At 48.3% G+C, this 23,492-nt stretch overlaps 1 protein-coding gene and 1 non-coding gene across 5 annotated transcripts in view; both read right to left on the bottom strand.

The window, feature by feature from the left end:
- Nucleotides 1-6,641: 6,641 nt before the first annotated feature.
- Nucleotides 6,642-23,492, bottom strand: part of WBP1L (WW domain binding protein 1 like) — a 75,202-nt gene continuing 58,351 nt past the window's right edge. For all 4 annotated transcript variants that reach the window (XM_016919256.4, XM_016919255.4, XM_016919257.4 and 1 more), the window contains exons 3-4: nucleotides 12,794-12,955; nucleotides 6,642-10,306 (exon numbers count right to left, since the gene is read on the bottom strand). In XM_016919256.4, coding sequence (XP_016774745.3) covers nucleotides 9,570-10,306; nucleotides 12,794-12,955 — 899 coding nt within the window. In that variant the 3' untranslated portion in view covers nucleotides 6,642-9,569. The remainder of the gene's footprint in view (nucleotides 10,307-12,793; nucleotides 12,956-23,492) is intronic.
- On the bottom strand, nucleotides 18,846-18,948 carry LOC112204655 (U6 spliceosomal RNA). The gene has a single exon (XR_002938327.1). It is a non-coding gene; the product is annotated as a U6 spliceosomal RNA (small nuclear RNA).

The raw sequence follows: 23,492 nt of genomic DNA, 5'->3' as shown, positions 1-23,492 counted from the left end.
CCCATCTTCCGAGGCTCTGGTGAGGATGAGAGGCAGAAAAGAGTGTGTGGGCAGGAGAGTCCCACACAGACGGGAATGCAAATGACTCGAAGTCAGGTTGCAGAGACAAATCCTCCCAGTGTTGTCATTTACAGACTGCGTGGCCATGGACACCTTAGGTGGCCTTAAGCCTTGGTTTTCCCATCTGTAATATGGCGGGGGCGGGTGGTAGGGAACTGGGATGTTTGTGTCATAGCGTTACTGTGAGGATGAAATGTGAACCTATGAAATACATTTAGTGCCTTGATAAATATTGGGTTTCTCGTTGTTGTCTATATCCAAACCCACGAAATGAGTCCTTCACAGGGTTTTATACAAACCTCCCCAAAAGCCACCAGTTTGGTCAGGAGGGGGAGCGGGTGTGTGCAGATGAGTCCCTCCGCAGGATGGAACCCTGGGGAACCCACCCTCCCCGTTCCATCCCCGCAGGGCCCACTACAGCCCCTGGCCTGCCACCTGCCCACTCCGTCCCCGCAGGGCCAGGGCTGACGGACTGCCGGGCAGCGGGTGGAGAACCCAAAGACAAACTCACAGCTCCAGCACAGGTGTTCTGTCACAGTTTCTGTGGGATTGGGTTTCTTGAGCCTTCTTGGTGAAAAAACATGAAATGAAGGGAATCTGAAGCTATGGTGAGGAACAGGCTTATAACAGAGTAAGGAGAGGCCAGGTGTGGTGGCTCATGCCCATAATCTCAGCACTTTGGGAGGCCGAGGCGGGCGGATCACCTGAGGTCAGGAGTTCGAGACCAGCCTGCCCAACATGGCGAAACCTCGTCTCTACTAAAAATACAAAAAATTAGCCGGGTGTGTTGGTGGGTGCTTGTAATCCCAGCTACTTGAGAGGCTGAGACAGGAGAATCACTTGAACCCGGGAGGCGGAGATTGCAGTGAGCCAAGATTGCACTACTGCACTCCAGCCTGGGCGACAAGAGCAAAACTCCATCTCAAAGGAAGAAAAAAAAGCCAAAAACAAACAAAACAGAGTGAGGAGAAATTTCAGGTCAAACAAAAATCCTCTTCTCCCCTCACAAACACAGAAAGCTGTACTTTCATCACCTTGGAGGAAGAACAAAAACACTCTTTCAAGGAAAAGAGACAAAGAAGATCCAAACTGTAACTCCTGAGAATTTTACAGTGTTTCCAAGGGGTTACACCGTCCCTGGAAGTTGACATTGGTCCGAATACTGGTGGCAAGCAGCATCACCTGTCCCAGGGGTGATGCCATTTTAGCACTGAATTGCTCTTGGAGGTGAAGCCTGGCTGGGTGTGGGGGGGTCTGCCCCCTGGAGCAAGAGGAGATAGGGTAGCTCCTGAGGAAATGGTGTCTGTTTCATCTTTCACCATGTTACTCTTAGCTCAATATATTGTTCTCTAGTTCTCCCTCACCTTTGAAAAGAAATTACAAGGCTCATACCTGTAATCCCAGCACTTTGGGAGGCCAAGGCAGGTGGATCGCTTGAGCCCAGGAGTTCAAGAGCAGACTAGGCAACATGGCAAAATCCTGTCTCTACAAAAAATACAGAAATTAGCTGGGCATGACGGCGTGCACCTGTAGTCTCACCTGCTTGGGGAGGATGAAGTGGGAAGATCACTTGAGCCTGGGAAGTTGAGGCTGCAGTGAGCTGAGATTGTGCCACTGCACTCCAGCCTGGGCCAAAAGAGAAGAGAAGAGCGAGAGGAAGAAGTCACAAGTTCTTCAGGTGGCTTGTGAGTACCTACATTACAGCTCTTCACTGTCCTGCCTTCTGGTTATTACATTGGCCTTGGAGCCATTAGACCTGGCTTCAAATCCTAGCTCTGCCACTTATTAGCTATGTGATCTTATAAAGTTAGTTAAGTCCTCTGGATGCCACAATCCCATTAATAAAGCAGGAATAATTGCAGCCTATATACCTCAGAGACCTGTTTTGAGGCTACATTTTTTTATTTTTTTGAGATGGAGTTTCGCTCTTGTTACCCAGGCTGGAGTACAATGGCGCGATCTCGGCTCACTGCAACCTGAGCCCCCCGGGTTCAAGCGATTCTCCTGCCTCAGCCTCCTGAGTAGCTGGGACTACAGGCATGCACCACCACACCTGGCTAATTTCGTATTTTTAGTAGAGACGGGGTTTCTCTGTATTGGTCAGGCTGGTCTCGAACTCCCGACCTCAGGTGATCCGCCCACCTCAGCCTCCCAAAGTGCTGGGATTACAGGTGTGAGCCACCGTGCCCGGCCTGAGGCTAATTTTTTTTTTTTTTAATGTAGCTAAGATGCTCACACAAGACCGGCATTGTGGAAACCATCAACCAACAAAACAATAAAGACAAATTAAATTAAAATATTTTGCTAGGTGCAGTAGCTCACGCTTGTAATCCCAGCACTTCGGGAGGCTGAGGCAGAAGGATCATTTGAGCTCAGGAGTTTGAGACCAGCCTGGGCAACATAGCAAAACCCCATCTCTATTAAAAATATGAAAATTAGCCAGGCATGGTGGTGTGCGCCTATAATCCCAGCTACTCAGGAGGCTAAGGCAGGAGAATCACTTCAACCCGGGGGGCGGAGGTTGCCATAAGCCGAGATTGCACCACTGCACTCCAGCCTGGGTGACAGAGCAAGACCCCATCTCAAAAAATTAAAATTAAATTAAATTAAATTAAATTAAATTAAATTAAATTAAAATAAATAAAATAAAATAACCTGCTTCTCTCTCCAGTTTGATCTCTTGCTACTTCCCAGAATGCAGTGATAAATTGCTTGCAGCTTTCTACATGCCATGCAGAGTCTCCCATTCTAGGCCTCCCATGCTTTTTTGTGCTTTTCAGCACCAGGCACATAGTAAGCACTCAATAGTCTGCAGAAAAAACATTTGCCTAGAATTCCCTTGCACCTTTCTTCACCTGATAAACTCAATTTAGAGGTATCTCCTCCAGGAAGCCTGCCTTAATCCCCTAGTTTGGCTAGATTCTCCTCTGTGCACACATGCTTCGTGGTGCTTTCCATGTGGTACTAAAACTGCCGATGTGCCTGCCTTCCTCTCGAGAATACCATTAGCTCTTCTAAAGAGGAGCCAGGGCCAGGCGTGGTGGCTCCACACCTGTAATCCCAGCACTTTGGGAGGCTGAGACAGGCAGATCACTTGAGGTCAGGAGTTTGAGACCAGCCTGGCCAACATGGTGAAACCCCATCTCTACCCCAAATACAAAAATTAGCCAGGCGTCGTGGTGCACATCTGTAATCCCAGTTACTCAGGAGGCTAAGACAGGAGAATCGCTTGAACCTGGGAGGCGGAGGTTATAGTGAGCCGAGATCGCACCACTGCACTCCAGAGCAAGACTCTGTCTCAAAAAAAGAAAAGGAGCCAGTCCTAAGGCATCTTTGAATTCTCATGCCTTGGCACCTGCTAGGTGCTCAGTAAAGGCTCAGCTCTTCAGTGAGGCCACACTTGCCCCCAGGCCAGAACCCAAATCCTCCCAAGACCCACAACCCTTCCCAGCAGGTTCAGCAAGAAGCTACCAACCAAACCCACTTCTCCCTCCTTTTCTGAGTCAAACCCTGGTTTTTGCCCCTGGCTGAAAACAGGAAACTGAAGAATGTGGAGTTTCTTGAAATTCTTGTTCACCAAAAGAACTCTGTTTTGCAGTTCTGGGCATTGGTACTGTCACCATCTGCACTTGGTCACATGGGGCAACAGAGACAACGTCATACTTCATTACAGAAATGAGGAACTCAGTGACCCACCAGCCTGGGGTTCAATGGCATGGTGTCCCCTCTAGACCTGGGCACCCAGGGTACATGCACAGCCTCTGGCAACCAGCCCCTAAGAGTTACACCATTTTGTTTTTGTGCCACTCAGATATTAGCTCAAAGAAGGCAAGAATGATATACTCCCAGTTCTTTCCCGTGGTTTTAGAACAGAACTGTCTCTAGATGCTAGCATGGCCCTACTGGGGTTGCCTGAAGGAACCCAACAGTTTAGAAAGAACAAGTCAGCAACCACTCCACTAGTGTCACCGAGAGGCCAGGAATGTCCTCTGCCAGAGGGTCAAAGACAGGGGTGGGGGCATGTCTGGCTAAAACTGGCCTTCAGAAAAAACAGGGCTGACTGCTGGGCAAGCCAGGGCCTAGGGAGGACAACACTCACTTGCCAGCACCCCCTGGGTGCCAGCCCACCAGTGAGCACTCCACTTATGGAGGCAGGAACCCCTTCCTGGAGGGTTCCTAGGATGTGTACTACCTTGCTTTGCCCATCTGCAGTCTTGCTGGGTAGGGGTGTCCTCCCTGGGCAGAGAAGTAGCAAGCTGTTCTTCAAACAAGGACTTATATCTGGCCAGGCACAGTGGTTCACGCCTGTAATCCCAGGACTTTGGGAGGCTGAGGCAGGTGGATCACTTGAGGCCAGGAGTTCGAGACCAGTCTGGGCAACATGGTGAAACCCCATCCTTACTAAAAATACAAAAATAAGCTGGGCATCGTGGCAGGCACCTGTAATCCCAGCTACTTGGGAGGCTGAGGCAGAAGAATCACTTGAACTCGGGAGGTGGAGGTTGCACTGAGCAAAGATGGCATGACTGCACCACTCCAGCCTGGGCGACAGAGCGAGACTCCATCTCAAAAAAAAAAAAAAAAAAAAAAAGGACTTACACCTAAGAGGTCAGTCTTAAGCAGATGGTGAAATGAACAAAGGAACTCTCCTTGTATTAGGAAAGAATCATTGGCCCACAATGACAGATTCTGGCACACTGGTGGCTTCCTCACTACCTAAAATCAGCTCCGAGACCTCTTGCTTGGCATTCAAGACCTCAAACTACCTCCCACTATTCCCTGAAAAGCTCCAAATCTGTACCATTCACTTCATCTCAAACTTAACTTATATTGTTAATTAACTATTTCACACAAGTATGTTTTCTTTCTTTTTTTTTTTTTGAGATGGAGTTTCGCTCTTGTTGTCCAGGCTGGAGCACAATGGTGCAATCTCAGCTCACCACAACCTCCACTTCCCGAGTTAAAGCGATTCTCCTGCCTCAGCCTCCCAAGTAGCTGGGATTACAGTCGCATGCCACCACACCTGGCTAATTTTTTAATATTTTTAGTAGAGACGGGGTTTCTCCATGTTGGTCAGGCTGGTCTCGAACTCCTAACCTCAGGTAATCCACCCGCCTCAGCCTCCCAAAGTGCTGGGATTACAGGCATGAGCCACCATGCTCGGCCATGTTTTGTCTTTCTGACTGTAAGTTCTGGAGGGCAGAGGCCTCATCTTCTATGTCTTTGACATTATCCTGAGCCTCTGACACAGTGCTGGGCAGAAAGTGGGCAACTCGATACATTATACTGTGTGTTAAATTCCAAGGCCAAGCATATACCCCCATGTCTATCATATCAACAAAAAAGATCTCTCAGAGTGCTTGCTTTCTTTTAAATGCCATGTTTTGGCCGGGCACAGTGACTTACACCTGTAATCCCAGCACTTTGGGAAACCAAGCCAGTACGATCACTTGAGCCCAGCCTGGGCAACATAGTTAGACTCTATAGGATCACTTGAGCCCAGCCTGGGCAACACAGTCAGACCCTATCTCGCTCTCTCTCTCTCTCTCTCTCTCTATATATATATATATAGTTTTTTTCTTTTTCTTTTTTTTTTTTTTGATACAGGGTCTCGCTCTGTTGCCCAGGCTGGAGTGCAGTGGTGTGATCTCAGCTCACTACAGCCTCCACTTCCTGGGCTCAAGCCATCCTCCCACCTCAGCCTCCCACATAGCTGGGACCACAGGCACACAGCACCACACCCAGCCAAGTTTTGTATTTTTTGTAGAGATGGTGTTTTGCCATGTTACCCAGACTGGTCTCAAACTCCTGAGCTCAAGTCATCTGCCTAGCTTGGCCTCCCAAAATGCTGGGATTACAGGCGTGAGCCACCTCGCCCAGCCCGTCTCTGTTATTTAAAAAATAAAAATAAAAAAATAGCTGGGCACAGTGGCTCATGCCTATAATCCCAGGCCAGGGTGGCTGGCCTGTTATCTCAGCACTTTGGGAGCTCAAGGCAGACGGATCACCTGAGGTCAGGAGATTTGAGACCAGCCTGGCCAACATGGTGAAACCTCGTCTCTACTAAAAATACAAAAATTAGCCGGGCGTGGTGGTGGGCACCTATAATCCCAGCTACTCAGGAGGCTGAGGCAGGAGAATCACTTGAACCTGGGAGGTAGAGGCTGCGTGAGCCAAGATCACGCCACTGCACTCCAGCCTGGGCGGCAGAGTGAGACTGTGTCTCAAAAAAAAGCCATGTTTTAGCAACAGGGTATCTGACAAAACTTGTCTCTGCTTTCTCGGGATCTGATTTTAGCCTGTTTGTGGGACTTTCCAAAGTATTCCAAACATCAGGAACACACCCTGACAGAGAGAGGGGAGGACTCCTCAGAACAGAGTGTGGACCCAGCAGCACTGTCCAGCTGCCCTTGGCCCTGTGGTTTCTCTTTGGCCCAGGGCTCTATCCTCAATGACTGTGTGACAACCTCTCAGTCTCTGTGTGGAGAAAAGTGCTTGTGGTTTAGGATCTTGAGGTGCAATTTCCTGAAGACTGAGGAAGAAGAAGAGGGAACAAAGTGCAGCAAGAAAGAGCAGTAGCATTTTTGGGATCAATTTTTATTTGGGCTTCTCACAGTGGTTAGAGCCACTCTGTCTTCAGAACAATCACAGCACAGGAAATGCGTCACTGAGACTGCCCAGAAAAGTCTGACCAGCTGAATCTTATTGCTTAAAATACACATATTCACAATAACTGACAAAGGGTAACGTGCCTCACACAGGAATGTGTTCGCATTTGCAAATCTTCTGACTGGCTGTAGCACCAAACCCTCCACCAACCCCGTCTCATTCACGTGGAAAGCCAGCCTCAGTCACATCTCCCTGGCCCCCTAACGATTCCTTCAGCTCCCTATTAAATCTCTCTCTGAGCAGGGCAGCATCCTGTAGCGGGGGCCAAACTGTGACCTGGGAACCAAGCCCAGCTCCGCAGGTTGCATTTCCGTCTTCTCGTGCCTTTAGGATAGGACGCTGCAGTGAGTCCCACAGTTAACACTTGCCCAGTTCCCCACTCTAACTGGGGAAAGGAACTTGAGAGGCTCAGAACTCATCCATTTGATCTGTTAACTGAAAAAGGATTCATTTTGATAAAACTTGTTCGCCTTTGAGACACTTCAGTGAGTTATTTGGGATTCTTAAAAAATAAAAAAAAGGTGGAAGGAAAGGCATCTGAGGGGCTGTGACACACTCCGGCTACCTCTGGCCACACGCCAGCTTGCTTGTGCCTGTTGGACTCACCAGAGGGAGGCAGGCCCTGCGGCTCCTCTAGAGCCTGCAAAGCTTCCTCCTGGCAATTCTGGGCAGGGCCGATGTCTGGGCCACAGCTAGTCCAAGCCTGTCATTGAAGACCCAATCAAGCTTCCGTCTGAAATTCCACCTTCTTCTGTCCCAAGTGGTTGTGGACACCCCCGGGGGCTGGTACTGAGGACCAGCAGCAGCCAAGGGAGGCAGACAGGCTCAGAGCACGCTTCCATTTATAGGGAACAGAACGCAGGCCTCCGAGTGTCCACGGAGCAATGTGCAAATCGCAGTGATGAGTAGAGTAAAACCTCTACTTCGAGCACAGTATCTCTGGCAAACACAGGGGACTGCAGTCGACAATGCTGCGGAGTACACCCGAGTACACAGTCAGACATTTGTTCGGTAAACAGTAAATGCGTAAGATCAATGACCTTGAGAGGCCTGTCTGTGCTCCAGACGTGTGGTTCACGTGGGGAGAATGGCTGCCACTCAAAGTATCTTCACAGGAAAACAGGGCTTGAGGCTCACACACAACAGACAGACACACACGGCTCACCCAAAAAGTCACTGTGTACGGACTTAACTTTGTTCAACATGGATTTTGGTTTTGTGGAATCTAAATGCAGACACTCGTTTACCTCACATCCTTGGATTTGTCTGTTTTTGGACATATATATATATTTTTTGTTTGTTTCTTTCTTTCTTCCATAACATCAATGCTTCGTCTGAATATCATCATCGTTCAAGAGTTGGGGGAAGAAAGACTTCATATGCACAAGGCTGGGTGGGGAATGTTTGTTTTGGCTGTTTGCTGCCTCCATTCAGATTTTCCTATCGCAGCTCAGCTGGTGACCTGAAGCCGAGCAACAGGCACAAGGGTCCCCAGGGCCTTCCGGATGGCTGCTTTCACCTCCTGCCTGGGCCACCGAGTCTCTACACAGAAAAATGAGTCACCCGACTCAAAAGGGGTGGGGGTAGAGGCAGGGACAAGGCATGAAAACCACAGATAACCAAGGTATTTCTTCCAAGTGGTCAGTTTAAAACAAACAACCGCCACCAAAAAAAAAAGAAAAAACCCACAAAAAATATTTATTCAGAATCAAAGATAAAATACTGTGTGAGAGCCAGGCTACAAGGGCCCTTTCTCTGGGGCCATCGCTTCCTCAGTCCGCTGTCTGTTTCCTCATACGGAACAGTGAGATGTGAAGGCCCGCAGGGTGTGTGCTTGCGATGCAGGCTGACACGGGTCACCTGTGAACACAGACCAAAGGGCAGAGAGGCAGAGAGCTGCACCTCTATCCACTGCTGCGGCTTAGGGCCTCCTGCTCACAGAGGTTCCAAGACAGCCTCCACCCCAGCCTTCACACGAGACATCTTCTGGCTCAACGGCAGGCAGGCTCTTTGAAGGCCAACTTGGGAAAGAGCCACAAACGTCATTTTCCAGAAGAGAATTCTTGCCTGCCCACCGGTGAAGTTCTTGTTTTCAGCTGTCTTTTGCTGTTTGTTTTTAGAGAAAAAAACAAACAAAGAAAAGGCAGTATAACCTTTCACACCAGAACCAGCCTGCGGCCAGCCAGAGCCTGCGGGGAAGAGGCCCCTCAAGGACGCATGGGGTGCATAGATCTTGTCACCTGGAATTTGACAGATCAACAAGCCCCTACCAACCTATCATACAACGGCCCAGTAGCTCTCATCCTCCCACAGGATTAGCTCAATGCTGGCTTGGCAGACACTGGCAGCCCAATGACAAGCCCTGGGCCTCTGTGGGTTTCCTTCTTCATCCAGGGCCAAGATGGGCTGCCTCTCCTGGACTGAGACACAGCAACGTTCTCTTAAACTAGAATCAGAGCACAAACCTATTCCATCACCAAGAATCATGTCAGGGCACAGTCCCAGCCTCCTTCCTTGGGGGCTTTTAAAACACATCTCTCTGACCCAAACAGGTAGGTGAGATTTGACTTTAAAGAAAGGAGATGGAGTTAGGGTATGAGGAATGAGTCACAGAACCAACTTAGCCCTCCACAACACTGTGCCCTTGTGGAGGAAGAGGCATCCACACCCCGAACTGTACCTGGAGATGGAGGAAAATGCAGGAGAGGAGAAGGAAAACAAACAAAAAGGAACCAAGTGGCTGTACTCTGAAAGTCTTTGAAAGTCACTTAATGCTTCTCTCGTGGTTCTCTCCTACCCTGGTTGCTTTGCCAAGTTGCTGGGTGCTGGCAGGACCTGCTCTAGCTGGGGGAGCTGCTGCTCTGGGAGTTGGGAGAGTCCTGCTCGTTGATGGTGTTCAGCAGCAGGCATGCGGGCGGCCGTGGCAGGTGCGGGTGCCCAGGCTCTCGAGCCTGCTCCTCAGAGGGCTGACAGAGGCCTTCCTCCTCGTCACCAGGGGGCCGCACATGGCAGCTGTCGCAGAAGTCCAGGGGCCCATCCAGAGCATCATCGATGAGTGTGTTGAACTCTTTGAGGTCATCATCATGGTGGCCCCGGTTGCACACACACACTTCAATGCCCGAGTCACCTGTGAAGCGGCGATGTCTCCCAGGCGTCTTCTCTTTGCTGTCGGGTGCGCCGTGTTCAGAGCTGTCATCTTTCAGCAGCTCCTCCCTACATTCTGCATCTTTGTCCAGGAAGGCCCCGGGGTCCAGCTCCCCCAAGCCAGCCACAGAGCCACTGGGCTCCATCCCTGGGGCTTTGGTGGCTGCTCGGTCAACTGGTAGGTCAGAGGGCTCAGGGTCAGCGATGCTTGGGGGTCTTGTGCTGCTTCTGCTGGGCCCAGACAAGGGGCTTCTCTGTGCCCCCTGGGATCCCCTGGTGGGATCGATGCCCGGGGGACTGCCACCTGCAGGGCCACACTGTGGAGGCAGCAGCTGCTGCTGCTGTAGCTGGAAGGCACTGTATGGTGGGGGAGGAGTTGGAGGTCGGTTCACCACTTCCTCATAAGGAGGTAGTAAATAGTTTGGCAAAAACCCTAAAATGGGGAGGTAGGAAGGAGAAATTACTGCACTGGTCATTGTTCTAGGCAGACTGCAAAGCTCCCACTGAACATTTGCATTGTCTCTTCCCACCCCAGAGCACCCAACAAGTGATGGCTACAGCTCTTGGTTGTGAGCAGAGGAGAGACAGCTGCGAGCAATTCTGCAGAGAGAGAGGGGCAGTTTGGGAAGGGCCTAACCTAGCTTCTTGAAATCTGAGAGCCCCTAAAGCTGCTTCGTAGGCAAGGACTTCACGCCTGTTGGGAGTTAAGGCAGAGAATTAGGCAAACGTGGTAGATGCCAAAAAATAACTTCTGCCTGGAATGGACCCACTTCCACATGCACACGAGTCTCATGTTCTTGCTTAGAGTGTGTCCTTCATCCAAGTCCCACAGGCCTCAGGGCCAGGGTCCCTAACTTCAGACTTCTTAACTACTTTTCTTCCTCCTAACCTTCCAAATGCACTATGTAGGGTCTTTTGCTAGGGGGTTAGAAATCTCTGTTGTCTCTAGTGTGGCTGGAGGTGGTCTGGAAACACAAACCAAGCTTCACCTTGACTCAGATCAGGAGCAGATGGGTGACTAGCAAAGGGTAAGGGGCCTCTGCCATCCAAGGCTTATTAAAAACATGCTAGGTGAGTTATCTTTTGAATGTGCTGAATGTCTTATGACACAGATAATTTAATTATAATATAACATTACTAACATTTATTGAGCACTTACTATATGCCAGGCACTGTGCTAAGCACTTAACCCCTCTAGATGTGGAACTGAAATAATGGTGGGTCACAGTGGCTTACGCCTGTAATCTCAGCACTGTGGGAAGCCGAGGCGGGCAGATCACTTGAGCTCAGGAGTTTGAGAACAGCCTGACCAACATGGTAAAACCCCATCTCTACTAAAAATACAAAAATTAGCTAGGTGTGATGGCATGGTCTTGTAGTCCCAGCTACTTGGGAAGCTCAGGCACAAGAATCATTTGAACCCCAGAGGAGGAGGTTGCAGTGAGCCAAGATCACGCCACTGCAGTCAAGCCTGGGTGACAGAGCGAGATTCTGTCTTAAAAAGAAAAAAAGAAACAATTGTAAAGAAACAATTGTGAAAGTTTATTTTGTAGAATACACTGTAGACTGGCTTTGGAAAACTGGCACAGCTGGGCCTCCACTGACCATATGAGAGGTCACATGTAAGGAGCCCCAGGGAAGTCCGGGAAGTGCTCTTCAGAGAGTCACTAAGTTTCTTGGTGCTCAGAAGTCCCAATGCCACCCCCCCACCCGCCCCTTTCATGGCAGCCTCTGCTCAGGCATATCACACAGAAATAAGCAAAATGGGAGGAATTCAGGCCAATGAACCCCAAGTCTCAATTCACTCACGTTATAACTGACTCCTGACCTCAAATGATCTGCCCGCCTCGGCCTCCCAAAGTGCTGAGCCACCGAGCCCGGTGTGAGCCACCGAGCCCGGCCCACAGTTGTTTCAATTCCACATCTAGAAGGACTAGGTGCTTAGCACAGTACCTGGCATATAGTAAGTGCTCAATAAATGTTAATAATTATTGTTCTATTATCTGACTATCTGCCATTAAAGAGAGAGAGAGAGATGGAGGAATGAAGGGAGGGAGGGAAGAAGGAAGGGAAAGAAAGGAAGGGTAAGAAAGAGAAAGGAAAAGAAAGAGGAAGGGGAGGGGAGGGAAAGGAAAAGAGGAGAGGGAAGGGGAGGGCAGGGGCACGGTGGCTCATGCCTGTAATCCCAGCACTTTGGGAGGCCGAGACGAGCAGATCACTTGAGGTCAGGAGTTCGAGGCCAGCCTGACCAACATGGAGAAACCCTGTCTCTACTAAAAACACAAAAATTAGCTGGGTGTGGTGGTGCATGCCTGTAATCCCAGCTACTTTGGAGGCTGAGGCGGGAGAATCGCTTGAACCTGGAAAGCAGAGGTTGCAGTGAGCCAAGATTGCGCCACTGCACTCCAGCCTGGGCAACAAGAGAGAAACTCCATCTCAAAAAAAAAAAAAAAAAAAAGAAAGAGAGAGAGAGAGAGGGAGGGAGGATAGAAGGAAGGAAGGAAGGAAGGAAGGAAGGAAGGAAAAGAAGGGAGGGAGGGAGGGATGGAAAGGCAGGCAGGCAGGGAAAGAAAGAAAAAGAGAAAGAGGGAGGGAGGGAGGGAGGGAGGGAGGGAGGGAGGAAGTTAGGTAGGTAGGTATGTACGCAGGTGCTAAAGAAGCAGAGATCCAGCCAGAACCCAGCCACTGTGAGCTTTGGAATGGCCCAGTGGCTTCAGGGAACTGCATCCCTAGCACATGCTCCTCTGTGCTGAAGGAGTGTCCCCTTGTTCCTGTACTTTCAAGACCTTGCTCTACGGAGGGGCAGGGAGAGGACAAACCCCCTATGCCTACAGGGGCCTGGCCACCAATATTCAGTGTGAGCCCTGGGTCTGTGCACCTGAGCTCCTGAGGGTGGGTATGGGGGCTTGGGTGTACGTACTGAAATAAAATGGCAGCGCTGAGTAATTGTGGGCTTCTCGGTAAGCGATCAGATTGATTTCATGTTGCCGCTGCTGGGCCTGAAGGCGGTGCTTGGCTCGGCGGTGGTGGCAAACACAGCAGCAGCTCAGGATGATGATGATGGTCCACACCAGCCAGAACCCTGGGGGGTGGGCAAGGCAAGACAGAGAGGCACACAGTGAGTACCAGCCAGAGGGGCACCTTGTGGAACAGGGAGGTCCCTGAACGGTGCCCACGTGGTTGAAGCTGGCATGGCTGGGCCTCACCCAGTTAATTTACATTGAAGCCATGTGATCAATTTCCATAAATGCTTGTGCCAGAGTGAAAGACACATGGGATAGAAGTGGGCAGGAATGTAAGAATGATGACAACAGGCCGGGCGTGGTGGCTCATGCCTGTAATCCCAGGCCAAGATGGGTGGATCACTTGAGGTCAGGAGTTCGAGACCAGCCTGGCCAACATGGTGAAACCCCCATCTCTACTAAAAATACAAAAATCAGCCAGGTATGGTGGCAGGCGCCTGTAATCCCAGCTACTCAGGAGGCTGAGGCACGAGAATCACTTGAAACCAGGAGACAGAGGTTGTAGTGAGCCAAGATTGCGCCACTGCACTCCAGCCTGGGCGACAGAGCAAGACTCTGTCTCAAAAAAAAGAATGGCTGGGTGCAGTGGCTCATGCCTGTAATCCCAGCATTTTGGGAGGCCGAGGCGTGCAGATCACCTGAGGTCAGGAGTTCAAGACCAGCCTGGCCAACATGGTGAAACCCTGTCTCTACTAAAAATACAAAAATTAGCCAGGCGTGATGGCATGCACCTATAATCCCAGCTACTCAGGAGGCTGAGGCAGGAGAATTGCTTGAACCCAGGAGGCGGAGGCTGCAGTGAGCCGAGATTGCACCATTGCACTCCAGCCTGGGTGAGCAAGACACCGTCACAAAACAAAACAAAACAAAACAAAACAGAATGATGACAGCAAAGCAGGTCTCTCACTCCAGGACGCCTCCAGCACCTTGGGGGAAGGCACAAGTGCCAAGGCATCTCTCCAGCACCACTGATGGGTCCCCCCTGTATTATAGGTTTTGTGAGCATTAAATATGCAAACCTTCTGGGATGGTCTCCTCCTCCTCTCTTAAGAGATTTCTGAGAAAATGCTTCACTTTCTTAGTGCCCATCTCCCCTCCCCCCCCAACTCAGAAGATCAGCACTTGCAAGGGGCCTCAGAGGGGCCCCCTGACAAAAGAAGTCTTAGGATTCCCCTGATAGCATCAAAAAAATCAGGTGCTTTTCTCTATCATGTATGCCTCTGTAATACAAGAATCACTAAAGTTAGAGGTGGAAAAATTCTAATTGCCTCAGGTCCATCTCCTCCCTAGAGAGTGTAAATGATTTCCTCTGCTCTCGACATAATCCTAATCGGGTACAATTCCATCTCCCACTGCCACAATCAACTCTCCCTCCCTTTGGCCTGCCCTTGCAGTAGATGCAGGGCCATTAGCAGCCGCTTCTTCCTCCCTGCTCCAGGGAAGGGTGGCGGAACAGAGGCCAAGCCCCACAGCGCTTTATTTCCCTCTGTGCTGTCTCTGGGATCATACTCAGAGAATCTCAGCAAACCCCAATATAAGACCTCCTCTCCAATTTTTAAATGTGTGGCACAAAAGGCTTTTAAATTTTTTTTTTAATTAATGAGGAATTTTGCTTTTCACATAACACACATACACATATACGCACGAGGGGGAAAGAACTGAAAGGAAAACAAAAATAATGACATCTTTAAATGACAGAATAAGAAATTTAAATTTTCTTCTTTTGATTATTTTCTTTCAAAATATAAAACTAGAAACAAATTAATTTTCTTTTTTTCTGAGACAGGGTCTTGCTCTGTCACCCAGGATGGAGTACAGTGGTGCGATCACAGCTCAACCGAAGCCTCAAACTTCTGGGCGCAAGCTGTCCTCCCACCTCCACCTTCTGAGTAGCTGGGACTACAAACACATGCCACCATGCCTGGCTTTCTCCCTGTGTTGCCCAGGCTGGTCTTGAACCCTGGGCTTAAGAGATCCTCACGTCTCAGCCTCCCAAAGTGCTAGGATTACAGGTGTGAGCCACCGCACCCAGCCAAAACAAATTAAATTTTAAAAATATCTATGACTAATTTTACTTTGGCTAGCTTTTTTTTTTTAATCAATAATTTCTGGGTAAGTTTTTAAATTCCTCTAGGAATATGGCTATACAATGAAATAATATGAATCATTAAAAAATTACTCACATAATATTATTTTTGACATACAAAAAGTTTCTGATATTAAATGAAAAAAAGCAGATGACAAAATAAAATATGATCCTAACTTTTGCTTAAAAAAAGTATGTATGGCTGGGCGCAGGGGCTCACACCCTGTAATCCTAGCACTTTGGGAGGCCAAGGTGGGCGGATCACGACATCAAGAGATCGAGACCATCCTGGCCAACATGGTGAAACCCCATCTCTACTAAAAATAAATACAAAAATTAGCTGGGCATGGTGGCACACACCTATAGTCCCAGCTACTTGGGAGGCTGAGAATCGCTTGAACCCAGGAGGGGAGGTTGCAGTGAGCTGAGATCACGCCACTGCACTCCAGCCTGGCAACAGTGTGAGATTCAGTCTTAAAAAAAAAAGTATATATGGACAGAAAAAGGAGGGGTATGGTCAGGAAGCTCTAACCATGGGGTAACTCTGGATGACAGACAGTACCTGCTCCTTTGTTCTTTGCTTACCTCTATTTCCTAATTTTTCTAAGATGGACATGTACTTCTCTGTAGTAAAAAGAATATTTTTTTCTCAACTAAAAATGTATCAAAGGAATAATTTTAAGATGAGTTGTTACTAAATGAGAATAGATAATATTGTTTGTTCTCTATTCTTGAAAAACTTCCATTGTTTTCCATTCCAAATGCTATGTGTATTTTTTATCATCTGCTTTGTAATTATAAATTTGTGTTTAAAATTTTAAAAGTAGTTCCACATGTATCTCTTGTCAGAATGAGTTAAATCAAGTTAACCTTGTTTAAAAAAAGAAAAAAATGCCTCCCTCCCCCACAAAACAGACTTGTAAAAATGAATAAATCCTTGATGTTTTTCCCCCTTATTTGTATATACATAATTTTCCAAAAGATCCCTTGGCATTTAGGGTGTGGCATCTGGCGACAGCTCTTTCTCTGTCCCCCTGGAATGCCCCCATTGAATCTCCTCACAAAGCTGCCCTCCACCAAGTGGGGCAGGACAGTGACATGCCCCCCAGCCCCAGCAGGCTGGCATTGGCAGTACCATTCCACGGCACTTAATTGCTTTCAGTAGGTATCGCTGTTCAACCAAAGCTTCATGCTGCAGCCTTGCAGCAAGAGAACAGACAGAGGATTTTTTTCCCTGTTACCCATCAGCAGACAGGAAAATCCATTCCTAACCAGAGACCATAAAGTGAACTTAGCAGTCTCCTTTTTGGTCTTTCCCGGTTCACTAGTCAAACTTGCTTAACTTACGTTTCTTTCTTTATGAATTCTGGCTGACTTAAGAGTAGACACTGGCAGAGGAACCCTCGGAGAAGGGTGGAGAGGCTGGAAAGGAGTTATGGAGGTGAAACTGGCTACAGATGCAGTTTGATAACATCTCCTAGGGTTGTTGGGGTGGACACTCTGCATAAGAACTTGGCTGCATGTGTATTTCGGAGTCAAGTCTAAATTATTCTGGGCTGACAACCATTTTGTATTACCTATACTTCTCTTACTTTCTCAGTGTAATCTCACAGTCCATTATACTTCTGTGTTACTTTATAACTTTTTTTTTTTTTTTACTTTATCGTTATTTATTTATTTTTTGAGACAGGGTCTCATTCTGTCGCTTAGGCTGGAGTGGCCAGGGAACTCAGCTCACTGCAACCTCCGCCTCCCAGGCTCACGTGATTCTTGTGCCTCAGCCTCCTCAGCAGCTGCAACTACAGGTGCGTGCCACTACACCCATCTAACTGTTTTTTTTTTTTTTTTTGTATTTTTAGTAGAGACAGGGTTTCACCATGTTGGCCAGGCTGGTCTCAAAATCCTGAGCTCAAGTGATCCGCCCGCCTCCGCCTCCCAAAGTGCTGGGATTACAGGTGTGAGCCACCGTGCCAGGCCAATTTTTTTTAACTTATTTTTAAGAGACAAGGTCTCACTGTCACCCAGGGTAGAGTGCAGTGGTGTGAACGCAGCTCACTGCAGCCTTGATCTCCTGGGCTCAGGTGATCCTCCCGCTCTGGCCTCCTGAGTAGCTGGGACTACGGGCATGCACCACCACACCCCGCTAATTTTGTTGTTGTTGTTGTTGAGATGAGGTCTCACAAGGTTGCCCAGGCTGGTCTCAAACAAACTCTGGTCTCAAGCAATCCCCCTGCCTCAGCCTCCCAAAGTGCTGGGATTACAGGTGTGAAATACCAGAGATGGCCGAACTTTAAAATTTTAAAAGTACATTCTCCCATTAGGTAATCAGCATCTGCTTGGCGCAGTGGCTCACAACTAAAATCCTAGCTACTTGGGAGGCTGAGATGAGAGGACTGCTTCTTGTGAGGTCAGCCTGGGTAACACAGCGAGATCCCATCTCTAAAAAAAAAAAAAGATAGCCAGCATCTAACTCTACTAGTTTTTTACCTGGCCACCAGTCATTTTTTCAATAGTTCTCTACCTAAAGGTAAACCAACTTCTAACTTTTATACTGCAATATATATGATCTATTTCACAGCTTTTACAATTTTTTAAAAAATTTAATTAAAATAAATTTTTGAGACAGGTATTACTCTGTCACCCAGGCTGGAGTACAGTAGAGACCAGAACTCACTACAGCCTCCAACTCCTGGGCTCAAGGAGCCCACTTTAGCCTCTCTAGTAGCTAGGACTACAGGTGCACACCACATCTGGCTAATTTTTAAATTTTTTGTAGATACAGGGGGGTGGTCTCACTTTGTTGCCCAGGCTGGTCTCAAACTCCTGGCTTCAAGTAATCCTCCCACCTTGGCTCCCAAAGTGCTAGGATTACAGGTATGAGCCACCACACCTGGCCAACATGGTTGTTTTTGTTTTGTTTTGTTTTGTTTTCCCCGTTTTAAAGAAAATCGCATGCATTGGTTTTCATGTTTGCCAAGTATTTCTGCTTCTTCTCCTTCTAGGCATGTGGGTAGGCTTGAACTTCCTGACCCCCTTGTGACTGGGTGAGGCTTTGGGACTAAGTCTAACTAATGAATCGAGATTGGATGTGATATATGTCACTTAGAGGCCAAAATGTGTCTTGCTAATATGAGACCCTCCATTAGTCTTCCTTCTGTTTTGGCAACTGGCAACATCCCAGATGGTGATTTCACATCAGTCTGGGTCCCAGAAGATGGTGAAGTGGAAACAAAACTCTCATCCAACCTTCGATGGACATACAGTGTGAGTGAGGAATAAACCTGCTGTTTTTAGGTCACTAGGATTTTGGACTTGCTTGTTCCTGTGGCACAACTTAGCCTATCCTGACTACTGCAGTGTGATTACAAGTTTTTCTTGGGGAGAGAATTTAAAGTGTTCATCAGATTTTTAAAGGAATCCTTAATCCAGAAAAAGGCTAGATTCACTGAACCAGAAGTACAATTTTTTTTTTTTTTTAAAAAAGGGCTTTTTTTTTTTTTTTTTTTTGAGACAGGGTCTTGCTCTGTCACCCAGGCTGGAGTGGAGTGGTGTGATCTCGGCTCACTGCAACCTCCGCCTCTCGGGTTCAAACGATTCTCCTGCCTCAGCCTCCCAAGTAGCTGGAACTACAGGCATGCACCTCCACACCCAGCTAATTTTGTATTTTTAGTGGAGATGGCATTTCACCATGTTGGCCAGGCTGGTCTCGAACCCCTGACCTCAAGTGATCCACCCACCTCAGCCTCCCAAAGTGCTGGGATTACAGGTGTGAGTCACCACACCTGGCCAACTTAGGAAAAATTTTAATCTTTTAGCTAGATTTCAAAACCAAGGAAGAAAGTTCATTTTTACATTTTTTACTTTTTTTTATGGAGTGCTTCACAAATTTGCTTGCTATCCTTGGCCGGGGCCACACTAATCTCAGTATCATTCCAATTTTAGTATAGGTGCTGCTGAAGTAAGCACAAAGAAGAAAAGTTTAAAAAAAAGGAAAACCTGGCTGGGCGCGGTGGCTCAAGGCTAGAATCCCAGCACTTTGGGAGGACAAGGCGGGCGAATCACGAGGAGATCATCCTAGCTAACACAGTGACACCTCGTCTCCACTAAAAATACAAAAAATTAGCTGAGCGTAGTGGCAGGCGCCTATAGTCCCAGCCACTCAGGAGGCTGAGGCAGGAGAATGGCGTGAACCTGGGAGGCGGAGCTTGCAGTGAGCCAAGATAGCGCCACTGCACTCCAGCCTGGGCAACAGACAGAGCAAGACCCTGCCTCCAAAAAAAAAAAAAGGAAAACCCAACAAAAGACACACCAGAGACAGAAACATGACCCTCCTTTCCCCGACAAACACACACCTACCAAAAGACTACATTCCTCAAAGACAAGTTTTGAAAATTGTGAGTTCACTGTGGCGTGCATTTGTCATGCTAAGCAAAATGGAAAACATGTTTTTAAAAACAATCACAGTCCAGTGTAGGAACTGAGTCATGTGCCCCATGACTACACTACAAACCCCAAGAGTTCACTACAAACTTGGGAAAACACCACTCTTCAACTGGCAGGAAATTCCCCATTAGGAGGCTCAAGCATACTGTAAGTGAGCTCTCCTCCCATCCTGCAGGACGGTGGGTGACTGGCTCCCCTGGCCCTTCCTTGCTCTCAGCAAGAGCTCCTGCCACTGCCACAGTGGAAAAGGCCTGAATTTGGGAAATGAAGACGTCAGAGAGTCGCAACTTCTCCTGAAAGCCCAGCCAACTTTCCTACAAGCATGACTGCAGACGTGGAAGAGAAAAGGCAGATGGCCTGGGTTCAAAGACCAGCTTAAAAACACATATTCTAGCTTTGTGACCTTGGTCATTTTGGTTTTACTTCCCTCATCTGTAAAACGGGGAGAATAAAGGTCTCTAACTTATCTGGTCACTGTGAGGACTAAATGAGTTAATATATGTAGTATACGCAGAACTATGCCTGATGTATGGTAAGTTCTTAGTGTGTTTATTGTTGTTGTTACAGGCTTAACCATAGATGGGAAGGGTTTCCTTTAAAATTTCCTTTCAATTTCCCTTTTAACCCCCAAAAAGTATTCCATAAAGAAACACAGGGCCCAGTGTGGTGGCTCATGCCTGTAATCCCAGCACTTTGGGAGGCTGAGGCAGGTGGATCACTTGAGGTCAGAATTTGGAGACCAGCCTGGCCAACATGGTGAAACCCCATCTCTACTAAAAATACAAAAATTAGCTGGGCATGCTGGCGCACACCTGTAATTCCAGCTATTTGGGAGGCTGAGGTGGGAGAATCGCTTGGACCTGGGAAGCGAGATCATGCCACTGCACTTCAGCCTGGGCGAGGGAGTGAGACACTGTCTCAAAAAAGAAAAGGAAAAAAGAAACACAGGTTAGGAACAAGTCCAAAGTCTGCTTTTAGGTTCTGTTCTTGGCACTGGAAATTCAGTCAACTCCTATTTACTGAGCTCTTGCTAACAATGGGTATCTTAAGACAAACTAAAAACAAAACAAAAAAAAACAGCAGGTAAAAAACGAAGCTTGGGCAACATGGCGAAACCTTATCTCTACAAAAAAATACAAAAATTAGATGGGCATGGTGGCACACACTCACAGTCCCAGCTACTTAAGTGGCTGAGGCAGGAGGATCCCTTGAGTCCAGGAGGTTAAGGCTGCAGTGACCAAAGATCATGCCACTACACTCCAGCCTGGGTGATAGAGTGAAACCTTGTCTCACACACACAAAAAGAGGAAGGAAGGAAGGAAGGAAGGGAGAAGGTGGAAGGAGGAGGGGGAAGGGGGAAAGGGAAAGGCTGGGGGAAGGGTAGGGGAGGGTGGAGGAAGGGGAGGGGAGGGTGGGGGGAAGGGTGGGGAGGTGGGGGAGGGGTGGCAGGGTGGGGGAAGGGTGGGGGTGGGGGGAAGGGTAGGGAAGGGTGGGAGGGAGGGGGGAGGAAGAGTGGGGAGGGAGGGGAGAGGAAGAGTGGAGAGGGAGGGGAGAGAGGAGGAGGGAGATGGGAGGGAGGGAAAGGAAAGAGAGAGAGAAAGAAAAAAAGAGAGAGAATAAAAAATGAAAAACGAGTTGGGCAGCATTGACAGGATTTGCTAATAGCCTGTTTCGTGTCACTTCAGGGAAATTCCACTGTCCAGAAACATACCCCTCTCCCTCCTAAAGCCCAAACCAGGGGAAATTGATGCCTGGGTGAAATTCTCCCAAATGATCTCAAGGGCAGAAATTCCCAACTTTGATCTCTCCCTGGAAAATGTAGCTTGCTGAGTGGAGAGAGCCCCGGGATGAGAACAGGGAGGAGTGGCTTTGGGGTTTGGGCCAATGCACATCCTATCCCCTCCCCGCTGGATTACCTTCTGAAGGTAAGAATTCTGTCTCTCCAGTTTCCAGCCCAGAGGAGGTCACAGCATCAACTAGGAACTTGTTACAATTGCACATTCTCAGGTTTTTAAATTCTCAGTTTTGAATCAAAAGCTCTGGGAGTAGGGCCCAGAAGTGTGTGTTTTCGGTAGCCCTTCAGGAAATTCTGATGCCTGCTAAAGTTCAAGAGCACTGGAATAAGGGTTTGCTGAATGAATAACTGATGGAATGATGAATTAAAGTACAGGTGCCGTAAAAATGCATGGAGATAATACTAACAACGATCAGGTCCTTAATAGCCTCAACTACTGCCCCTATTAAACAGGATCTGCCGTTCTCAACACATGCAGGCCCAATAACTGGTTTGGGTTATGAAACATTGAAAAGACATGTGGGAAAGGTTGCCGGCCAGAGCTCAGGTCTATGTGTGCTTGTGTGTCTGTGTAAACCGTGTGTGTGTGTGTAAGTATGTGTGTGAGAATTGAGAATTTTCCTCAGCACACAGGAAAATGCAGTTTAGTAGAGGTAAAGGGTGGGTAGAAATGGCATTTTTTCCCGGAGGCCTTTCCTGTAGGCAACTATAGTTAAGGAGTTGCCCTGTCTGATGAAAACTCTGCCAAAGGATTTCCTGGCTGAGGAATTTTCTTTCCAAAGGAAGGTGGGAAGGAAATCAGCCCAAAGCCCGTGACTTTCACACTTCAGGCGAAGTTGAGAGGCAGTTAGAGGGAACAGGGTTGAAAGCAACAAAAAGTGCCGTTTTGATGAGAACTTCAGGTGTTTGTTCCAACATCAACCTCCCTCCCATACACACCAGGCAGAAGCCATGACCTCAATAAAGAGGGAGATCGGAGGACTTCCTGAGAAGGGCGTTTTGCTTTTATGTCTCCCATGCCTCCAGAACGTGGAAAACACATGTCAGCTCATTTAACGGGGCACCTTTTCTCTCCGTCTAGACACTGCTCTCTGCTGGGCCTCCTTTCCTAAACGCCCGTAGCTAGAGAGACACTTAGCCGTTCATGCAGCTCTTTCTCTGACTTTCTTTAAGCCCTTGGGGTGAGGCACCTGCTTTCCCAGACTACCTCCTTGCCCTCTGGGTCTCCCTGTCCCCACCACTCCACCCCCCTGCCCTGGCTTTGGTGAGCCAATTCAGGTGGCTCCTGAGTCGGCTCTGCCAAAAGCCCAGGAGGCTCTGTCAATCTGAGACGGGGCCATGAGCAACTTCGTTCCTTTTCACAACTGATGCCGCCTGGCCAGGACCCAGAAAAACAAACTGCAGCTCTGTGGCTTTTTGGCAGCCCAGCTTCAACTTTTGTTTTAACAAAGGGTGGGAAGGAGAATTTGAACCCTGTGGTTATCTGCATTTTAAACATTTAAACAGAGTCTGTCTACCTGCTTGGCACTGTGTGTCCTCTAGTAAGTTTCTCAGCCCCACCCCGTCTAAAATAGCAACAATGACTGTGCCCTCCTTCACTGCTGCTTATATATCTGCAGGTCTGGTGGGGACATCTTGAGCCCTGTGCTCTCCTGCACTGGACTGCTCCTGGAATTCCTCAGAAAGGCAGATGAGCCCGTCCTCAGTCCTCAAAAGGGAAAGGCGAGGGTGAGGGAGAGGTCTTGTTTGGAGGAACCACTCCTGTTGGCTACAAATACAACTGCATTTCAGATGGACAGACCTCCCAGCCAAAAGTCTAATTTCCTTTCTGGACCAAACAATAGTCCTTCTGGCTGCTTTCTTGCCATATCACTGACACAGGGGTTGATGGGGGGGATGAGAAAGGGGAAAAGCGCAGATAGGATGGTGGGGGCAAGGTCATGGTTTGACAAACCCGAAGTCTGTTTCCAAATGGAGGCAGTGATGAGGGCTTAGAATCATCTGGGGAAACCGCCTGCAGTCTCCTTTCTCAAGAGACAATTGTAAGAACTACTGCAATGTCAGTCACCTGGGGCCTCGCTGTCCTAAGCACCACCCCCCCACACCCTCTCATTCTTTGTCCAGCATCCTACACTGTCTCGTCTGAGTTCCAGGAAGGTCAGAGTACAAAGAGTGTCAGTTGAAGCAACCTTGGGTCACTCCCTGAAGACCCTAACACCATCACCACTGTCGTGCAACTTGAAGAAGCAAGTGGTTCTGGCTTCAGTCAAAC

The sequence above is a fragment of the Pan troglodytes genome, chromosome 8, assembly GCF_028858775.2.
Source record: "Pan troglodytes isolate AG18354 chromosome 8, NHGRI_mPanTro3-v2.0_pri, whole genome shotgun sequence".
NCBI lineage: Eukaryota > Metazoa > Chordata > Mammalia > Primates > Hominidae > Pan > Pan troglodytes.
This window is presented reverse-complemented; position numbering and strand designations above follow the sequence as displayed.